The 15966-nt window shown below is 52.7% G+C and overlaps 3 protein-coding genes across 3 annotated transcripts in view; 1 reads left to right on the top strand and 2 right to left on the bottom strand.

The window, feature by feature from the left end:
• SPRY3 (sprouty RTK signaling antagonist 3) overlaps positions 1–15966 on the bottom strand; it is a 315558-nt gene that overhangs the window by 27816 nt on the left and 271776 nt on the right. The gene's annotated exons all lie outside the window — the stretch shown is intronic.
• On the top strand, positions 681–2690 carry GLOD5 (glyoxalase domain containing 5). Its single transcript, XM_068205103.1, has 3 exons — positions 681–1036; positions 1156–1311; positions 1498–2690. The coding sequence occupies exons 1-3, from the start codon at positions 872–874 to the stop codon at positions 1648–1650; spliced, it is 474 nt and encodes a 157-aa protein (XP_068061204.1). The 5' UTR covers positions 681–871; the 3' UTR covers positions 1651–2690.
• On the bottom strand, positions 4231–10290 carry LOC137482783 (cis-aconitate decarboxylase-like). Its single transcript, XM_068205384.1, has 5 exons — positions 10245–10290; positions 8911–9098; positions 7356–7448; positions 6678–6883; positions 4231–5907 (listed from the first exon to the last, which is right to left on the bottom strand). The coding sequence occupies exons 1-5, from the start codon at positions 10288–10290 to the stop codon at positions 4989–4991; spliced, it is 1452 nt and encodes a 483-aa protein (XP_068061485.1). The 3' UTR covers positions 4231–4988.

The raw sequence follows: 15966 nt of genomic DNA, 5'->3' as shown, positions 1-15966 counted from the left end.
AGTCACTGGGCACAGCCCAGGCCATGCCATGGAATGGGATAATGGGATCTTGCTCCAAACGGGCTCCTCTGGCTGCAGTGAGCAGATATCCCAGTGAAACTGCACCTGGCTTAACGCTGACTCTGCTCCTGTGCCAGTGGGGCTGTGGGATCTCTCCTCACCAACCCCTTTCCACGCAGAATCATGGAATCATTTAGGCTGGAAAAGCCTCTGAGATCATTGAGTCCAACCATCCCCCCTGGCCTGCCTAACCCATGTCCCTAAAAGCCAAGGGCAGTGCCAGAGGGTCTGAGCCCAACCTAAGCCACCAGGAACCTCTGTGACCCCAGCCCAGTCAGTCCCCACACCCGGGTGCTGCATCACCCCGAGCCCCTGGCCTCACCCTCTGCCTGGTGGTGACATCTGGCAGCTTAAAGACAAATGACAAGAAACGTCCCCAGATGTTTCCTGCTGCTGTGCCAGGCCCCAGTTTGTCTCCACTCTCTGGCTTGGCTCCACCTGGATGAGTGTCCACACCTTGGAGGACCCAGAGGGGGCTGGAGGAAGGATCACACACATGGTCCCTTCCTTGGTGCACATGGGGTTTGTGTGTTGGGAGCTTGGCATCTTGGTGATGTCAGCCCTCAGCGATGTCACCCAGCTGGTCCCCCACACCTGGCCCAGCCAGGGGCTCTGACAGGCTCGGGTGCCACCAGGTGAAGACCAGAGTCCGAGGCTCTTGCAGGGAGGAGGATGTATTGCTTCTGTACTTCTGCCACCTGCAGGACAGAGAGAAACCTGGGCGATCCCCACTCAGCCCTCAGCTCCCTGGACCGTTTTCCATTTCCCTGCATAGCTGGATGCTCCTAAGTTCCATATTCTCTGGTTTTCCATGCCATTTCCCAGCCCTGAGAGCATGGCTTGGAAGGAAGAGGGCACAAGCCCACCCTCGTGTTTCATCCAGCGCCTGGACCACCTTGTGCTGACTGTGAAGAGCATTGAGGACACTGTGGCCTTTTATTCCAAAGTCCTGGGCATGGAGGTGGTGACCTTCAAGGTAACCCTGACCTGAGTTAGCAGGACACCACCAGGCCCCCAGGGTGTCCAGGATTCCCGGGAGGGTGGGTGTCCAGCCCAGGAAGCCTCCCTTACTCCGGCCTTTTCCTTTGGGAACAGGGGAATCGCAAAGCTTTGCGTTTTGGCCAGCAGAAGTTCAACCTGCACGAGGCTGGGCAGGAGTTTGAGCCCAAGGCTCGGCGCCCCATGCCCGGCTCTGCGGATTTTTGCCTGATCACAGCGGTGCCCTTGGAGCAGCTGCTGGAGCATCTGCAGGTGAGGCAGGCCCAGAGTGTCCCCAGGGCAGTGTCACCCCAGGAGACACAAATCCAGAGCCTCTAATTGACACTTTCCTGGGGAATGTCAGGGTTGTGTCATCCAAGAATTTATGCTGTCAAGGCTGGGGGAGGAGGGCACCGTGATGATGTGACCATCAAACCCCTGCTCTCCTGTGTCCTCCAGGCCTGTGGGGTGGCCATTGAAGAAGGTCCCGTGGACAGAACTGGTGCCATGGGTCCAATAACCTCCATCTACTTCCGAGACCCTGACGAGAACCTGGTTGAGGTTTCCAGGTACTGCACGGATGGGGCTGCAGGCACTGAAGGGGAGCCCTGACCACAGCCCATGCTCTGCCTGGGTCCCAGCAGGAGGTGGGGTACAGAGGCCAGGTTTGGATGGCCCATTTAAAGGTACAAGCTTTAATTGCATAAACCTGGGACAAGCCTCAAATCATAGCCACAAAGTAGGGTTGCAAGGATGTTGGGAGTTTTCCCAAAGTAGCCTGCTCTTCTCTGCTCTGGGTGTGAATCCTGCTTTTATACATCTCCATCAAAGAGATTTCATGGCCTTCTGGGAAGATCTGTCCTGCTGCTGCTGCACTGCAATTGCTGGGACATTTTCCCTAATTCCTGCTCTTCCTTTTGCTACACTGTCCACCTGTCACTCCTCTCCTCTCCAGAATCACTATTCCACAGCTGGACATTTCTGTCTCCCTTCCTCTCATCGTCCTGCTTCTTGTCTCAAGCTGCCTGGTGTTGGTGGCTCTCCCACCAAGCCAGAGGTTTAAATCCAGCTGTGGCTGTCCAAACACATTCCTCTCTTGGGGTTTGGGAATTTGGCCTTGGTGTGACACTCAAACACTCCTGAAACTGAAGCTCCAAGTTTCATCCTCAGCTCTGTATCAATAATTGTGGGGTCTCTGTCACTCGGGAATGGAAAAAGCAGGGATGAGGAGCCTACATGAAGAGCAGAGTGTCAGAAGTCCAGGAGTTCACCTGGATTTATGCAGGGATTGGAGACGGTCTGATGCAGAGGAGTCTGACTCTGATGGCACCTGGTTATTTGTGGGACTGTCCTGAGTTTTCTTCTTCTTTCAGTTATTTAAAAAGCCACTTCAAAGTTATCTAAAAAGTATAAAACGGTGAAGGACCTGGGGTTTCTCAAGCAGAGCAGTTCCGAGGCTGGCCACACTGAGGTAGCATCGATATCCTCACGGGAACAGCGCTGGAAGGGAGGGAGGACTCTTCTGACCTCTACAGTGCAAATCCTCTATAAAATTGAAACAACCTGTGAATCGTGCTCATTTTTTCTTTGCTGGAATTTCGTGGGAAATCCAAAATTATTCATGGCGCGAAAAAAGGCAAGGTCACAAGATATTCAGTGCTTTGGATGATCAGCGTGGATGAGCCGGTTTCCATTGAGTTGTTTGTGGGAACTAAAGACAGGAATGCCATGGGAAAAAGCTACGGGCATCTCCTCGAATGGAGATCCTGGATGGGATCCCAGGGAGGGATCCACGGGAGCGGAGTCCCCTCGTTCCCGGCGCCCTCGGAGCAGCCGGCGGCTGCTCTCCAGGGTGCTGATGTCCCCCGGCCGTGTCCGGCCACGGCGGGACCCCTCTGAGGGTCCTGCTCACGGGAGAGGGTCGGGGCCCACGGGAGAGGGTCAAAGCCCATGGGGGAGGCTTAATCCCCATGGAGCAGGGTTGCTTCCTACGGGGGAGGGTCAAATGCCATGGGAGAAGTTCGGTACCCATGGGAGAGAGTCAAAGCCCATGGGAGAGGGTCAGTACCCATGGGAGAGGGTCAAAGCCCATGGGAGAGGGTCAGTACCCACGGGAGAGAGTCAAGTCCCATGGGAGAAGGTCGGTACCTATGGGAGAGCGCCAAAGCCCATGGGAAAGAGTCGGTACCCATGGGAGAGGGTTTCGTTCCTTCCGTTGGAGACCATCTTGGTTCTGTCCCACACATCAATCCCTTTAAGTGCTGGCTGGCCTGGAGGACCTGCCTGGCTCCGTGGCTTTCCTGTGCACCACAGGGTGAAACATGGAATGACGTTTTTGGGGATCTCACATCTGGCCCAAACCACAGGAAACTCAAAACTTGTAAAGGATATTTAGCAAGTATTTGGAATGTGTGGGTGATGGAGGAACTTCTCTCGGAGTGATGGTGTTGGAGCACTGGAGGCTTTGCTGGCTGATGGTTGTGGTTGTCTCTGAGAGAAAGAAACTGTGGGGCTCAAGGTTTTTCCCTGGAGGAACCACTGGCCACAGGCCAGCATTGCAGCTGTCCCTGTCCCAACCAGCAAAGCTGGGCTCCTCATCTACTGGAAAAGCCTCTGTATTGCGAGTATTCCAATTAAAACAGATGGTTTACATAACACAGCATTAAATCTTTATGGAGAAAATGAATTTAATTCCATTCTTTATTCAGCAAGATTCATTTTGAATATTGGACAGTGGGAGAGAGTGGATGAACAGAGGTGGGAAAACAGTTCTCTTCTGGATGGTTCATTCCCTGCACAAACCATGACCAGCAAGAGAAAAATATCTTCCTTCTTGTCTGCTCCCATCTCATCCCTCCTGTATACTGATTCCCACAGCAGATTCCACAATTTTATCACAATCATATTGGAAAGGAGCTCTTTGGATCAGCAACCCCAGTGTTTAATGTGAAGAAATGTTGAGTTCTCCATCTCACCACTCAGGGAGGGTGCAGGGGAAGGGGGCTTCCAGGGAATGGCTGCTCAGGAGCAGATTCCAGATTTCATCCATTTTCATGGAAAGATGAGTTAAGAGCTGAGTCTCAATGAGCTTCCCCTCCTCCCACAGGAGGGAAACAGGAGTTTCCCAGTGGGAGTCACAGTGTATGTGCCCAAGTCACCTCCCAGAGAAGCCCATGGGCCACCTGGTGGGCCAGCTCAGAACAGGCACCTGGGAAAACCTAGGAAAGCCAGGAGGGATGGTGTGGGACAGCCTTGGGATGGGCAGGGATCACCCTCAGGGTGTAGGACTGATGTAGAATTCCTCACCTACCAACTGTCTCCCCTTCAGAAAAGACATCCTGGTCTCAAGGGTCCGCAAACAATCCTTTGTACACAGAGAAGTGGCAAATACTGCCCACGGGTTGGAGAAACAGGAGGCTTTCACTGGGAAGGAAAATAATCCCTCTCTGCTGGAGAGTTCTGCAGGCAGGGCTGTTTGCAGCAAGGATGGATTTCTCCTGTGGCCAGTGGGACTGCTGACCCCAACCCCAAAAGTGCCCAGAGGAGCAGTAAGAAAAGCACAGGCTCTGCAGCTGAACTTCCTCCTCTTCCCAGACTTGGCAGTCAGGCATTCTGCACAGAAAAGTTTTGGAATCCAGCTGTAAGAAATGCACAAGCACCATTCCTTCTGGAGAACTGGATGATACCCCAGGATTCTCAGAGATTTCCATGGGATTTTTTTTTATACTTGTGGTGGCCTTTCAGCTCCTCAGCCAGCACCAACCAAGAGTTGAAGTTTACTCTGTGTGCTAGCCCAGACACACCTCCTGCCTCGTGGGTTCCTTTGGAATTATCTACTGGAAGGGGGGGGGAACTTGCCTGTCCTTGGGAATCAGTAGGAAAGCACCAATGAAGAAAGGAATCACAACTTCACCAGGACAAGCCCCTCACCAAGCCCCGACACTGTCCCTTCACAGGCTGCAGGCCAGCTGGGAGCTGTCTGACAGGTTCTCCAGGTTGTCCACCAGAGTGATGATGGCTTCTATTTTTTCTTCTGGAAGCACGTGGGAGGCGTTGGATCGAAACTTCTTCAGGAGCGACTCTTTGCTCAGGGGCTTCCTCCAGTGCCCATAGAAAGTGTCACATTTGCCCGTCAGGATGTCCCCACTGTGCAGGAGCAGGGCCACCTCTCCGTACATCTTGTCAAAGTTGGCCACGTTGTCTTCAGGGTGCTCCACCACCACCTTGTCCAGCAGCTCCCTGAGCTCCTGCCGGTGGATGCTGCTCTCAGAGAAGGAGGCCAGGCCCACCTCACCATCCAGCAGGGCAGCACAGGCGTTGAACTGGAAGGAGTGCCTCGCCTGGTGCTCCGAGCTGGGGAAAGGCCGGTTGATGTACTTGGACACCGGGATCTTCAGCATAATGGTGCGGATCAGAGAGGGGGAGAAGGACCCCGCGTAGTTGATGAAGAGGTTCCGCACGGACAAGGCAGCATCCACCACCCAGTGCATGCCCAGGTGGGCTGGGAATCGCTTGAAGGCAATGTCCTGCTTTTCCAGGAGGAACTCATGGTGCTCGCCAGGTGCAGACAGCGGTTTGGGCTGGTAGACGCTGTAGAAGGCACTGAACCCCGAGCAGCCAGGGATGTCATCCAGGATCAAGGGGTTGGCCTCCATCCCTCGGCCTGCCAGCAGAGCGGCCTCCAGGCCCAGGCGGGTGGCATTCCCCACGTGCAGCGGCTTGGCCTGGGTGGCAGCGTTGGCCATGGGTGCCCCGGCCAGGGACGCGGCGATGCCCAGGGCATGGCAGCACTGGGCTGAGCTGAGGGACAGCAGCTTGGCCGTGGCTGCGGCACTGCCCAGGGTGCCCACCACCGAGGGAGGGTGGAACCTGTAGGGGAATGGCAGGAATGAGAAGCGATGGCTGCCTGGCACAGGGAACACCAAAGGACCCCTCCCACGGAAAAATTAATGGGAAATGAGGGACCCATCAGCCAGTGGAACTCCCTCATGGTTTTGGTGCGGGTGGGATTCACCTGACACAGAATTTAACCATAAATTTAAACTAATAATTTAACTTTTAAATCAGAGTTTTGCTTCAGCTTAGTTTAACTCTGAATTTTAAGTTAATTAACATAAATTTAGTCTGAAAATGGAGTTTCTCCTTGAAACCTCCTTAGAAATACCAGGGTGAGCTCAGTACCTCCAAAAAGCAATTTGAACTTTCTCCAGGAGATGCCATGGTTTGTGTCCACACAGCCAAACTTTCTATCCCTCAAACAAATAATTCAGCCTCAAACACACTCAAGGGAACAGTTCCTAGTAGATTCCATTGCTTGGATCCCACCAGGGCACTGCTGGTAGCAGCAGTTGGCCCAGGGCTGGTGCCCACCACCAAACTCTGCTTGGTTCTGGGATCCTGTCCCAGCTGGGTCAGACAATGGCACTGCAGACTCCTGAGGGCTATTTTTGAGGCAAAATCTCTGGAAATCACCAAATAAGTGCATGGTGCAATCACCTCTGGCATTTGGCTCTTATTAAGACTTTATCCTGGGGTAAAACTAAACTAAACTGGACTTAAACTTGGCTTAACCTAAACGAACATTTTAAAACCCAGACTCACCCACCCTCTTCATCCTCGGTGAAGAACAGGAGCTTTACCTTTTGGGAATATCGTGAGCTTCAGTGGAGAAGTGCATGAGCCTCCCTTGCACTTCCAGGCCCACGTTGAAAGCCAGCAGGAAATCCAGGCCGTTGGGTTTGGTGTTGGGAGGGAGCATCTGGGAAGCTGCCAGGAGAGCTGGCAGGACAGCCCCAGAAGGGTGAGTGGCAGGGTGCCAGGTGTCATCAAAATCCATGGAATGAGTCTGCCAGGGAAACAGAGGTGAGAACGTGCTGGCTGGACACTGAGGGAATGAGGGCTCCCTGCTGATATTCCTGAGGAAAATCTGCCAAAGCCTCTACTCAGTGTCCCCATGGGGTGGTTCGGCCCCTCTAAAAGCCAGGAGATTCCTGGCTTTTGTTCCCCACCAGTGACCACTCTGCTTCCTGGAATGCTAATTCCTGGCACCACAGATTCCCCTGGGAGAGCCAGGAACACAGAATCCCCTGGAAGAGCCAGGAGCACAAATTCCCCTGGGAAAGCCAGGAGCACAGATTACCCTGGGAAAGCTGGGAGCACAAATTCCCCTTGGAAAAGCCAGGAGCAAAGATTCCCCTGGAAGGGCCAAATCCCCCTGGGAAGATCCGGGAGCACAAATCTCCCTTGGAAGATCCAGGAGTACAAATCCCCCTTGGAAAATCCGGGAGCACAGATCCCCCAGGAAGATCCAGCCTCACCGCCACGCCGTTGGTGAAGGCAGCCAGCGTCGGGGAGAGCTTCACTCCTGGTTTTCCATAGACTGAGCTCACGGCCACGGAGGAGTACAGCTCCTGTGGAAAGGAGGGAATGTCAGGGGAGCCCTGGAGGTGATGCCTCAGGTTCTGGCTTTTACATTTTTCAGATTCTGAGCTGCTTTAGTGTGTGGGTGTGGGCTTCATATTAGGGGATGGTGAGATGTCCTCACAGAGTAGGGAGACAAAACAATTCCTTCTCCAGCTGGGGACCAGGGACAGATGATCCAAATCTCAGGCTCAAGAGCACAAACAACGTGGGCTGAGGAGAGAAAAGCAGGAAAGGTGGGACTTTGTAGGCTGGGGCTGTAGTTGGGCAATTGACTCCAGTGTGCTGGTGGACCAAGGCTTAGAGTGCTGTGGGACCCCGTGAGCAGTTGTGTATTTTGTGACCATTTTGGGATCACCTGGGGTGTAGCCCTGGCTGGGCTCTTGTGCTGCCCAAGGTGGATCCATTGAGGCCTCCTAATAAATCCCTACTTTATTCTTTAGCTCCGTCTAGTCTCTGTTCTAGGGCAGCCTTCACAAGGCATCAGAGGGAACGGGGATGGTGCCAGCTACCCCCAGCCCCAGCAGCCGCTGGGATTAGCCCCGGCCGTGGCAGTGGCGGTGGCAGTGGTGGTGGCAGTGGGGGTGGCAGTGGCAGTGATGGTGGCGGTGGTGGTGGCAGTGGTGGTGGCGGTGGTGGTGGCAGTGGTGGTGGCAGTGGCAGTGGTGGTGGCAGTGGCAGTGGTGGTGGCAGTGGGGGTGGCAGTGGTGGTGGCAGTGGTGGTGGCAGTGGGGGTGGCAGTGGCAGTGGTGGTGGCGGTGGTGGTGGCAGTGGTGGTGGCGGTGGTGGTGGCAGTGGCAGTGGTGGTGGCAGTGGGGGTGGCAGTGGTGGTGGCAGTGGGGGTGGCAGTGGGGGTGGCAGTGGCAGTGGTGGTGGCAGTGGTGGTGGCGGTGGTGGTGGCGGTGGCGGTGGCAGTGGTGGTGGCAGTGGGGGTGGCAGTGGCAGTGGTGGTGGCAGTGGTGGTGGCGGTGGTGGCAGTGGTGGTGGCAGTGGGGGTGGCAGTGGGGGTGGCAGTGGCAGTGGTGGTGGCAGTGGTGGTGGCGGTGGTGGTGGCGGTGGCGGTGGCAGTGGGGGTGGCAGTGGGGGTGGCAGTGGCAGTGATGGTGGCGGTGGTGGTGGCAGTGGTGGTGGCGGTGGTGGTGGCAGTGGTGGTGGCAGTGGCAGTGGTGGTGGCAGTGGCAGTGGTGGTGGCAGTGGGGGTGGCAGTGGTGGTGGCAGTGGTGGTGGCAGTGGGGGTGGCAGTGGCAGTGGTGGTGGCGGTGGTGGTGGCAGTGGTGGTGGCGGTGGTGGTGGCAGTGGCAGTGGTGGTGGCAGTGGGGGTGGCAGTGGTGGTGGCAGTGGGGGTGGCAGTGGGGGTGGCAGTGGTGGTGGCAGTGGTGGTGGCAGTGGTGGTGGCGGTGGCAGTGGCGGTGGCAGTGGTGGTGGCAGTGGCAGTGGCGAGGCTGTCCCTACCCGGCAGTAGCGCAGGGCGATGTCGAAGACGCGCGTGGTGCTGCCCACGAGCCCCACGCCGATGCTGTCCAGGATCATCCTCTTGCTCCGCTGCCGCACGGTCTGGGACAGGTGCTCGGGCCGCGCCGCGCGGATGAACGAGGCGAAGCTGCTGGTCACCGTGTCCTCGGGAGCTCTCCGGGCAGCCACTGCAGCACCGGGACACGGGGAGGGGACAAGGACAGCGGTGAGCCCTGCGCTGGCGGCTGCAGCTCCGCGCCCCCGGTGCCATCAGGCTCAGGGAACTGCGCCTGCCCGAGCCAGGTGGGTCAGTTTGAGGAGCTCTGCAAGGGCAGGGAGCTGGAATTCATCATCCCCGTGGCTCCCTTCCAACTTGGGATATTCTCTGGTTCCCTATGTTCTACACATAAAATTTCATATTCCACAGATGCTCTGGGCTCCTCCTGGGGTGGCTTCCAGAAGGTTCAGGTGAAGAAACTTCAGAGCTCAGTCCCATCCCCTCACCCTGGGGTTCCAACACCCATTTTTTGGGAGGTATCAACACAAATTATGTCCCTTTATCCAGAGGAAAGCCAAACACAAATGGACCACAGGAATCCAAAACTTCCTTAATTTTTTGGAAAGTAGGACTAGACCCAAAGCCTGCATTTATCTGGGTGTTTCATCCTACAAGACACTGAAGTGTCTTGTTTCAGCCACTAAAGCTCTTAAGCTCTATGTACTCCAAAGGATGCTAATCATTAAAAGTAAGTTAAAATTCTGTGGAAAATATCCGGTTTGTGTCTATTGTACATTTTAATTTCAGTGACAAATTGTCTTGTTTAGATTATATATATATATCATTATATATTAATTTTATAAAATAATTTTTACAATTCATATAGCAATTTATAATTTATAAAATTATTCATACTTCTATAATTAAATACAGAATATAATGAATATAATTATATTTATAACTCACGGAGTGAAAATTGTTATGGCCTGTTACAATTTATAATGTTAATTTGAGAGTGTACAGGAGAGCAGGAAAAATAAAATTCCATGTGGACAACATTTGCACGATGGCAAATCCAAACATTTACTCATGGGTGGATGTGGGGGTGCACACACAGATGGAAATAAAAGATTAATTAATGTCCAAATTAATCACAGGTGAAAAAAAAATCCAAGAGGAAAGCTAATCTAGATCGGCAGGTACACAACAGGCTTTGGTTTTGGAACAGCAAACACGGCAATTAATGAAACGACCATTCCCTAATATCCCTAGTTTGGATTCATCCCGAAATGTCACATCAGTGACTCACGGAGCACTGGCTCATTTTCGGGCTCACCTCGAGCCCAGTCTGAGGCTCCTGTAAACACAGCTGGGAATGCCATCACCGCCTGACTCACCGGGAGAACATTATTCCCCCTCCGGGGACCGCGTTCCTATAGGAATCCCGGCACTCAGCACTCCGGGACCTGCTGCCGAGCCCAGCCCGGGTCCCCCCTGGAGCATCCCCGGCTCCCTCCGCACCCTCCCGGAGCGGGAGCGGTGATGTCAGGGCTTGGAGAGACTGCAGGAAAATCTGCTCCAATCACCCAGCACCCAGAAAAGCTGGATTGGTTCCTCCCCGGCATCAAATGCTCTTTGTCACCTCAGCAGGCAGTGGGGTTTTTAACCCTTCAGCTAAAAGCATTCCATGACGCCGGAGTTTTCCTCTTGGTATGGCAGGACTTCATAAAAAAATTAAATTTGATACAAGACCAAATAAATCCCTGTGGATTATTATTTCTCTTGTCCTCAGGTCTCATTAGGCAACATTCCTTGCATTTATTGTATTAATAACTCATTTTAAAATAAATTGAGACAATAGACTAAGAATATATTTTAAAATTAGTTAATAAACCTATCATAAACATACAATAAACCAAGAGCTCTTTTTAAAATAAGTTAATAAACTTATAATAAACTTATACTAAACCAAGAAAACCTTTAGAAATAATTAATAAGCATAATAAACCATGGGACAGTTTAAGATCACTTAATAGACAATCCAAATTAAGAGACAAAATAGACCAAGGTGTGGTTAATTTATCCAAAGATGGGCAGTGCTGGAGGCACAGAAAGAGATCCATGAATGTCCCCAGGCAATGCCCAGGGTGGGATCAGGTGTAAGTAGGAAGCAGTGACAAGTGGAGGAGTTAAGGATCTGAGCCACCCTTTCAGTATCTTACATTTGTGCTCAAAGAATTTGGAAGGTCTGGTTCTAAACCAGTTAAAGATCTGGTTTAGCACAGTACTAACAATCCACACTTTTACTCTTTGCTGCTTTTCTCCTGGTCCTTTATCCCCGAGGGCAAGAAGCACCACAGTACCCCTAAACTTTTGGAAGCTTTTCCTCTCAAGAATTTGAGGATTTCTCTGGGTGTGTTCAGCCCAGCACCTTCTTTTCCAGCAATTATTTAGGGATGCACGCTAGGAAAATGGGGAATGCTGACAGATACAAACCGTGGGCAGCAGTTTTGTGGACTTGCCGAGAGCTTGCCAAGAACTTCTGGGATTTCTAGAGGAGAGACACAGAGAGGGAATTTGTCACTGGAGCTGCCGGAAAGTTTCTCAGAGCAGTTTTCCTGGTTGTGCCTCTCATCGTGAGACACTCACAGATCAAATGAGCACGTAAAAGTAACAACATATTTAAAGGAGGGAGAAAAATATTTTCCAAAGCTGCGTCCAGCAGGAATGCCAAGAACATCTAGGGAAATAAAGGCACACAGTCGAAGGGGCAGCAGAGCCTTTGCAGCCCTGTCACGAGATCCTGCAGCGAGTGGGACCAGCTCAGAGTGGGCACAAGGAGCAGAACCCACAGAGCACATCCCAACAACAATAATCCCCACATGGCACGGTCCAGGGGATGTTTGGGACACATGAAAGGAGCAGGATGGCAGGAAAAGGTCAGTAGCTGAACTAAGTGACTGTGAAAACCATTGGAATTTGTTAATTTTGGGGCAGGTGCCCGTTTAATGCCATGATCAGCTGGACCAGCGGAGGAACCGCATGGAAAGCGACATTTCCTCCTTAAAGTGCAAAAGGCGAGCTCAGAGATGGGGAGGGTTTGCATGGAAGAGTTTTACCTGGAAGGTGGAGTAGAGCATGCTGGTGGCTGCTTTTCCCAGTGCCTTTCCCGGCTCGGTGTGCTCGGCGCGAGGGATGGCAGAGGTGTGTGGCTGGAAGGTGCTGGTGGCAGGGTTTATATCTGCGTCCAAAAGGCAATTTGCTTTCTGTTTTGTGCAACTGAATTTCCAGGGGGATGACATCAGCCCCTGGGGAGCCAGAGGGTGGGGGGAATCCGTGAGGAGGGGTGGTTTGTCCCGGCTGGACAGAAGGGAAACCTCTCCCCCCTACATCCCCAGTTTCAGGAAATAAAGATTTCAGACAATAACTGACAAGGTTCAAGGAAACTCCCATCTCCAAAGTGCCACAGGTGCCAATGGGTGAAGCAACTGGCTCCAGGCTCCTCCTCCCGAGGAGGACTATAAAAGTGGGATTTACCAGGAAATGAGAGGGACAAGAGCATCCTCCCATTGAGCTGAAGTGTCACCAAAGCAGGTAAATCCCAGCTGCAGAGGCAGAAGCGAGGCAGTGGTGGTTTTCTTGGATGCTTTTCTTGAATACCTTCAGTGTTTGGGTGTTTGGCTGAGTCTTTCCCAGTCTCTTCCTTCTCCATCTCCGGCTCTGCTGGGTCACTGAACTGGGAGTGCACCCTGGAGCTTCCAGGGAACACCGGGAGCTTTTGTTCCCAAAGCAATGTTTGGATTTTGGGGGAATGCCACGGCTCTTTGCTTTGTTCAGCAGTGGAACCTGGGAACATTTATTATTTTGGGCAGAGTAACAGCCTGGTGGGACACACCTTTATTTAAAATTGGATTTTTTACTAACTCCCATGCAGACCTTTGCTGCAGCAATGCATCCCTGGCAATTCTGTCATGGTTTGCACCAGAGGAGAGGCAGGGTTGTGATGTGAAATCCAGCTGTGTGTTGTGGCCGTGCACTGTTCATCTTGCTGTGTGTTTATCCAAAATGAATTTGGTTCTCTTTCCATGTTTATCTGGAGAGAAGCAGTGTTTCCTCAGAGCTCTGTAAATGTTTGTTATCACTAACAAGGTGGGGTGGAAAACTAATGGCAAGGTGCCACAGGGGATGAGTGAAAACGGAGTGGTTTGGTGTTTGCAGATGTGTCCATGGCGTGGGGAGCCTTGCTCCAGCCTCCTGGGGACAGAATGCCCGTGCTCTGGAATATTCTTGTTAATATTGGTCACGGAGAAGCAGCAGCAGCTGTAGGATGCACAGAGAGATTCCTGCAAACCTGAGGGCCCCATGGAAATGGGTTGAAATAGGAATGACCTTTCCTGGAAGGGGGTGGAGGGAAGTTGCTGTGAGGACAGCAGGGAGTGAAGGAAGTGGTGTCCAGAGCCTGTCCCATGTGGCTCCGAGGTCAGCGGGGGCCAGCCAGGAGGGAGGGAGGACCTCACACAGCATTCCTGCACCCCCAGGGTGAGGGATGTCGGGGGCAAGCAGGGAGAGGAAAGAAAGTGGAGGGGGCAGGATGAGGGAGGGTGTGGCTTTGGCTTTGCCCTCGCTGCACGAGGGATTTGAGGAAGGGAAGGGTTATCCCGGGCTGCCCCATCCCTCCAGGAGATGCAGCTCTCAGGCAGCACCCCAGGTGTCCAGGTGCCTCCTCAGCACGGGGACATCTCCATCCCGTGGTTCCCTGGACAGTGGCTGTGCTGCTGGTGCCCGGGGCTGCAGAGAGCTGCTAATCCCACCTGGGAGAGAGGGATTTTCCATCTGCTCCCCTGCCTCCTGCACAGCCCCGTGTTCTCCTGTCGCACCACCGGGGTTCTCTGTGCTGCGTGTGGACAAATGGGTCCTTAGGGACAGTGACAGCACCCATGGGTGGGGTTATCCCAGGGCCAAACCAGGGCATATTTGATCAGGGAAGCCCCTGGGGGTTCCTCTGCTGGGCCTCGTTTTTCCAGCTCAGTGCAGCCCTCAGCGCTCTGGTGCTGCTGCTCCTGAGGCAGCACTAGGTGGATTTTCCCAGTTTGATGTGTCCTGACCTTACAGCAGAGGCAGGGACAATGCCCAGGGACATTGTGCCCAATGTCTCGGGGCAGGGACCATGAGCCTGGGTTGGTGTGTGGGGGGTGGGTGTGAACAGTGGGTTCAACTGCAGCTGGTTCCAACCCCAAACCTTTTCCTCCTCCTTTTCCACATTTTGGTCTGGATCCTCTCACATCCTTCCCCTTAGCCTTGACAGCATGTTCTGGTGTTTGTCTTCCTCCCTTCTCCCGTGCCTGCACTGGAAGAGGAAAACATCCTAGTGAGTTCCCTCCCCAACCCCAGCTCTTTGTTGCAGGCCTGTTTTCAAAAAAAAAAACAAAACAAAACAAAAAAAAAAAAAAAAAAACAAACCCAAAAAAACAAAAAAAAAAACCCCAAAAAAACCCAAAATGAGCTTTGGCAAATCAAAAACCACTGCTGGGAGCCAAGGAGTCACCTGGCCAGCCCATCTCCCTCCCAAATCCCATCTCACCCTCTTCTGGGACCCACTCCAAGCAGGGGCTCTGAGTGTGCCTTTGAGCCACCGGCTGGGCTGTTTCAGGGCAAAACATCTGGAGGAGCTTAATTTTGTGGCTCATTTCCAAGTATAACCATTTAAACCAAACTGCTTCTTTATATAGAAGTGTCATTTAAAACAATAAAAGAGACGAAATCACGGAATCCGCTCAGCTCTGCCCAAGGGCACAGCATTCCTTGGGACCTCCTTAAAGGCAGTGCTTTGATGGGAAAAGGGAGAATTCCTCCCTGGGAGCTGAGGTCTGGTGCATCTCCCTCTCTGAACACAAAATGCCAGCCTTTAGCACAACCAAGTAATTGAATAATTCATTGTTCCCCAAGCTTTGCTTGGAGGTTTTTAACCTTTCCTTATTTGATGAGAATTGATGTTGCCAAAGCAGTTTGGAGCTGTCGGAGTCAGTTTACCCTTCACCCTTCTTCCTTTGGGGAAGTGACATCCTTTAGAATAAATGGAGAGAGGAAAACACTGGGGTTTTTAGCAGAACAAGAGAGTCCAGAGGGTACTGATGTTTGCAAAATGTAAATTTGACCTGAGCATTTGTGTGATCCTGGGATTTAGGTTCGTTATTATTCCCACATTATTTTTCTTCGGGTGGTGCTCCTTCCCTCCTCCTCACTCCCCCTAACAATAGTGGAGCTTTCCTCCCTTTCCAAAGGGTTCTTTGGAATGGCTGAGGACAGAATACATCACCTTCTCCCTTTCCAGCTTTTTTAGCTCACCAAATATTCTAAAAATACCCAAATAACAAGAACATTGCTGTTTTATTTTCATCTTTGTTTCCCAACAAAACCCTCCAGAGAGAAAACTTCAGCTCCTGGTACCCAGGAGTGCCGAGGAGTGGAAACGTGGGGGCTGCCTGCAAACAGACGAGTTCATGGGAGAAATATGAAGGGTTTGAAAATAGCCTATTTAGTCACTGGGGTTTCAAGAAAGGGATGGAGCTGGAAAATTCCATCTGGAAGGGAGACAGTGTGTGTGTGCACCGTGCCTGCCCTGTTTGTCTGCAACAGTGGATAAGAAACGTCCTGGAACGGCTCAAAAATACCTTGTGGGTTTCGTCTGGATGTTTGTTGGTTTATGTTGGGCTATTCATGTGTCTCCATCTCCAGCAGCCTGGAGAAGAGGGGACAGCAACCATCACCACCACCTGCAGCGCTTTGGGGCACCTAAACATGTTTTTGCCAGGAATCCCCGTCGCCTAAATAGGTTGTGTGTGTTTTTTCTGGATAGGGCTGCGGAAAGTAGGCACCTCAAGTGGTGCTTTGAATCGAGCCTTTGTCTGCAGCGAGGAGCGGGGAGGAACATGGAAACACCTGAGCCTGTCACCAGCCTGTCCCTGCTCAGGGAAGGGGCACGGCTCTGCAGGTTGGCCGGGCGCCCGAGCCCGGTGCAGAGGGCACGGCTGGGGAGGCTGTGGGGGTGAGGGCCGACT

This window comes from Anomalospiza imberbis, chromosome 14, assembly GCF_031753505.1.
Source record: "Anomalospiza imberbis isolate Cuckoo-Finch-1a 21T00152 chromosome 14, ASM3175350v1, whole genome shotgun sequence".
In the NCBI taxonomy this organism is placed as follows: domain Eukaryota; kingdom Metazoa; phylum Chordata; class Aves; order Passeriformes; family Viduidae; genus Anomalospiza; species Anomalospiza imberbis.
This window is presented reverse-complemented; position numbering and strand designations above follow the sequence as displayed.

Coding starts and splice junctions, on each gene's coding strand:
- GLOD5 (XM_068205103.1), top strand. CDS start 872: ATGCCATTTCCCAGCCCTGAGAGCATGGCTTGGAAGGAAGAGGGCACA. Junction 1,037..1,155: donor TGGAGGTGGTGACCTTCAAG/GTAACCCTGACC, acceptor CTTTGGGAACAG/GGGAATCGCAAAGCTTTGCG. Junction 1,312..1,497: donor AGCTGCTGGAGCATCTGCAG/GTGAGGCAGGCC, acceptor TGTGTCCTCCAG/GCCTGTGGGGTGGCCATTGA.
- LOC137482783 (XM_068205384.1), bottom strand. CDS start 10,290: ATGGCATTCCCAGCTGTGTTTACAGGAGCCTCAGACTGGGCTCGAG. Junction 9,099..10,244: donor AGCCTCAGACTGGGCTCGAG/GTGAGCCCGAAA, acceptor CCGGTGCTGCAG/TGGCTGCCCGGAGAGCTCCC. Junction 5,908..6,677: donor GCTCACGATATTCCCAAAAG/GTAAAGCTCCTG, acceptor ATTCCCCTACAG/GTTCCACCCTCCCTCGGTGG.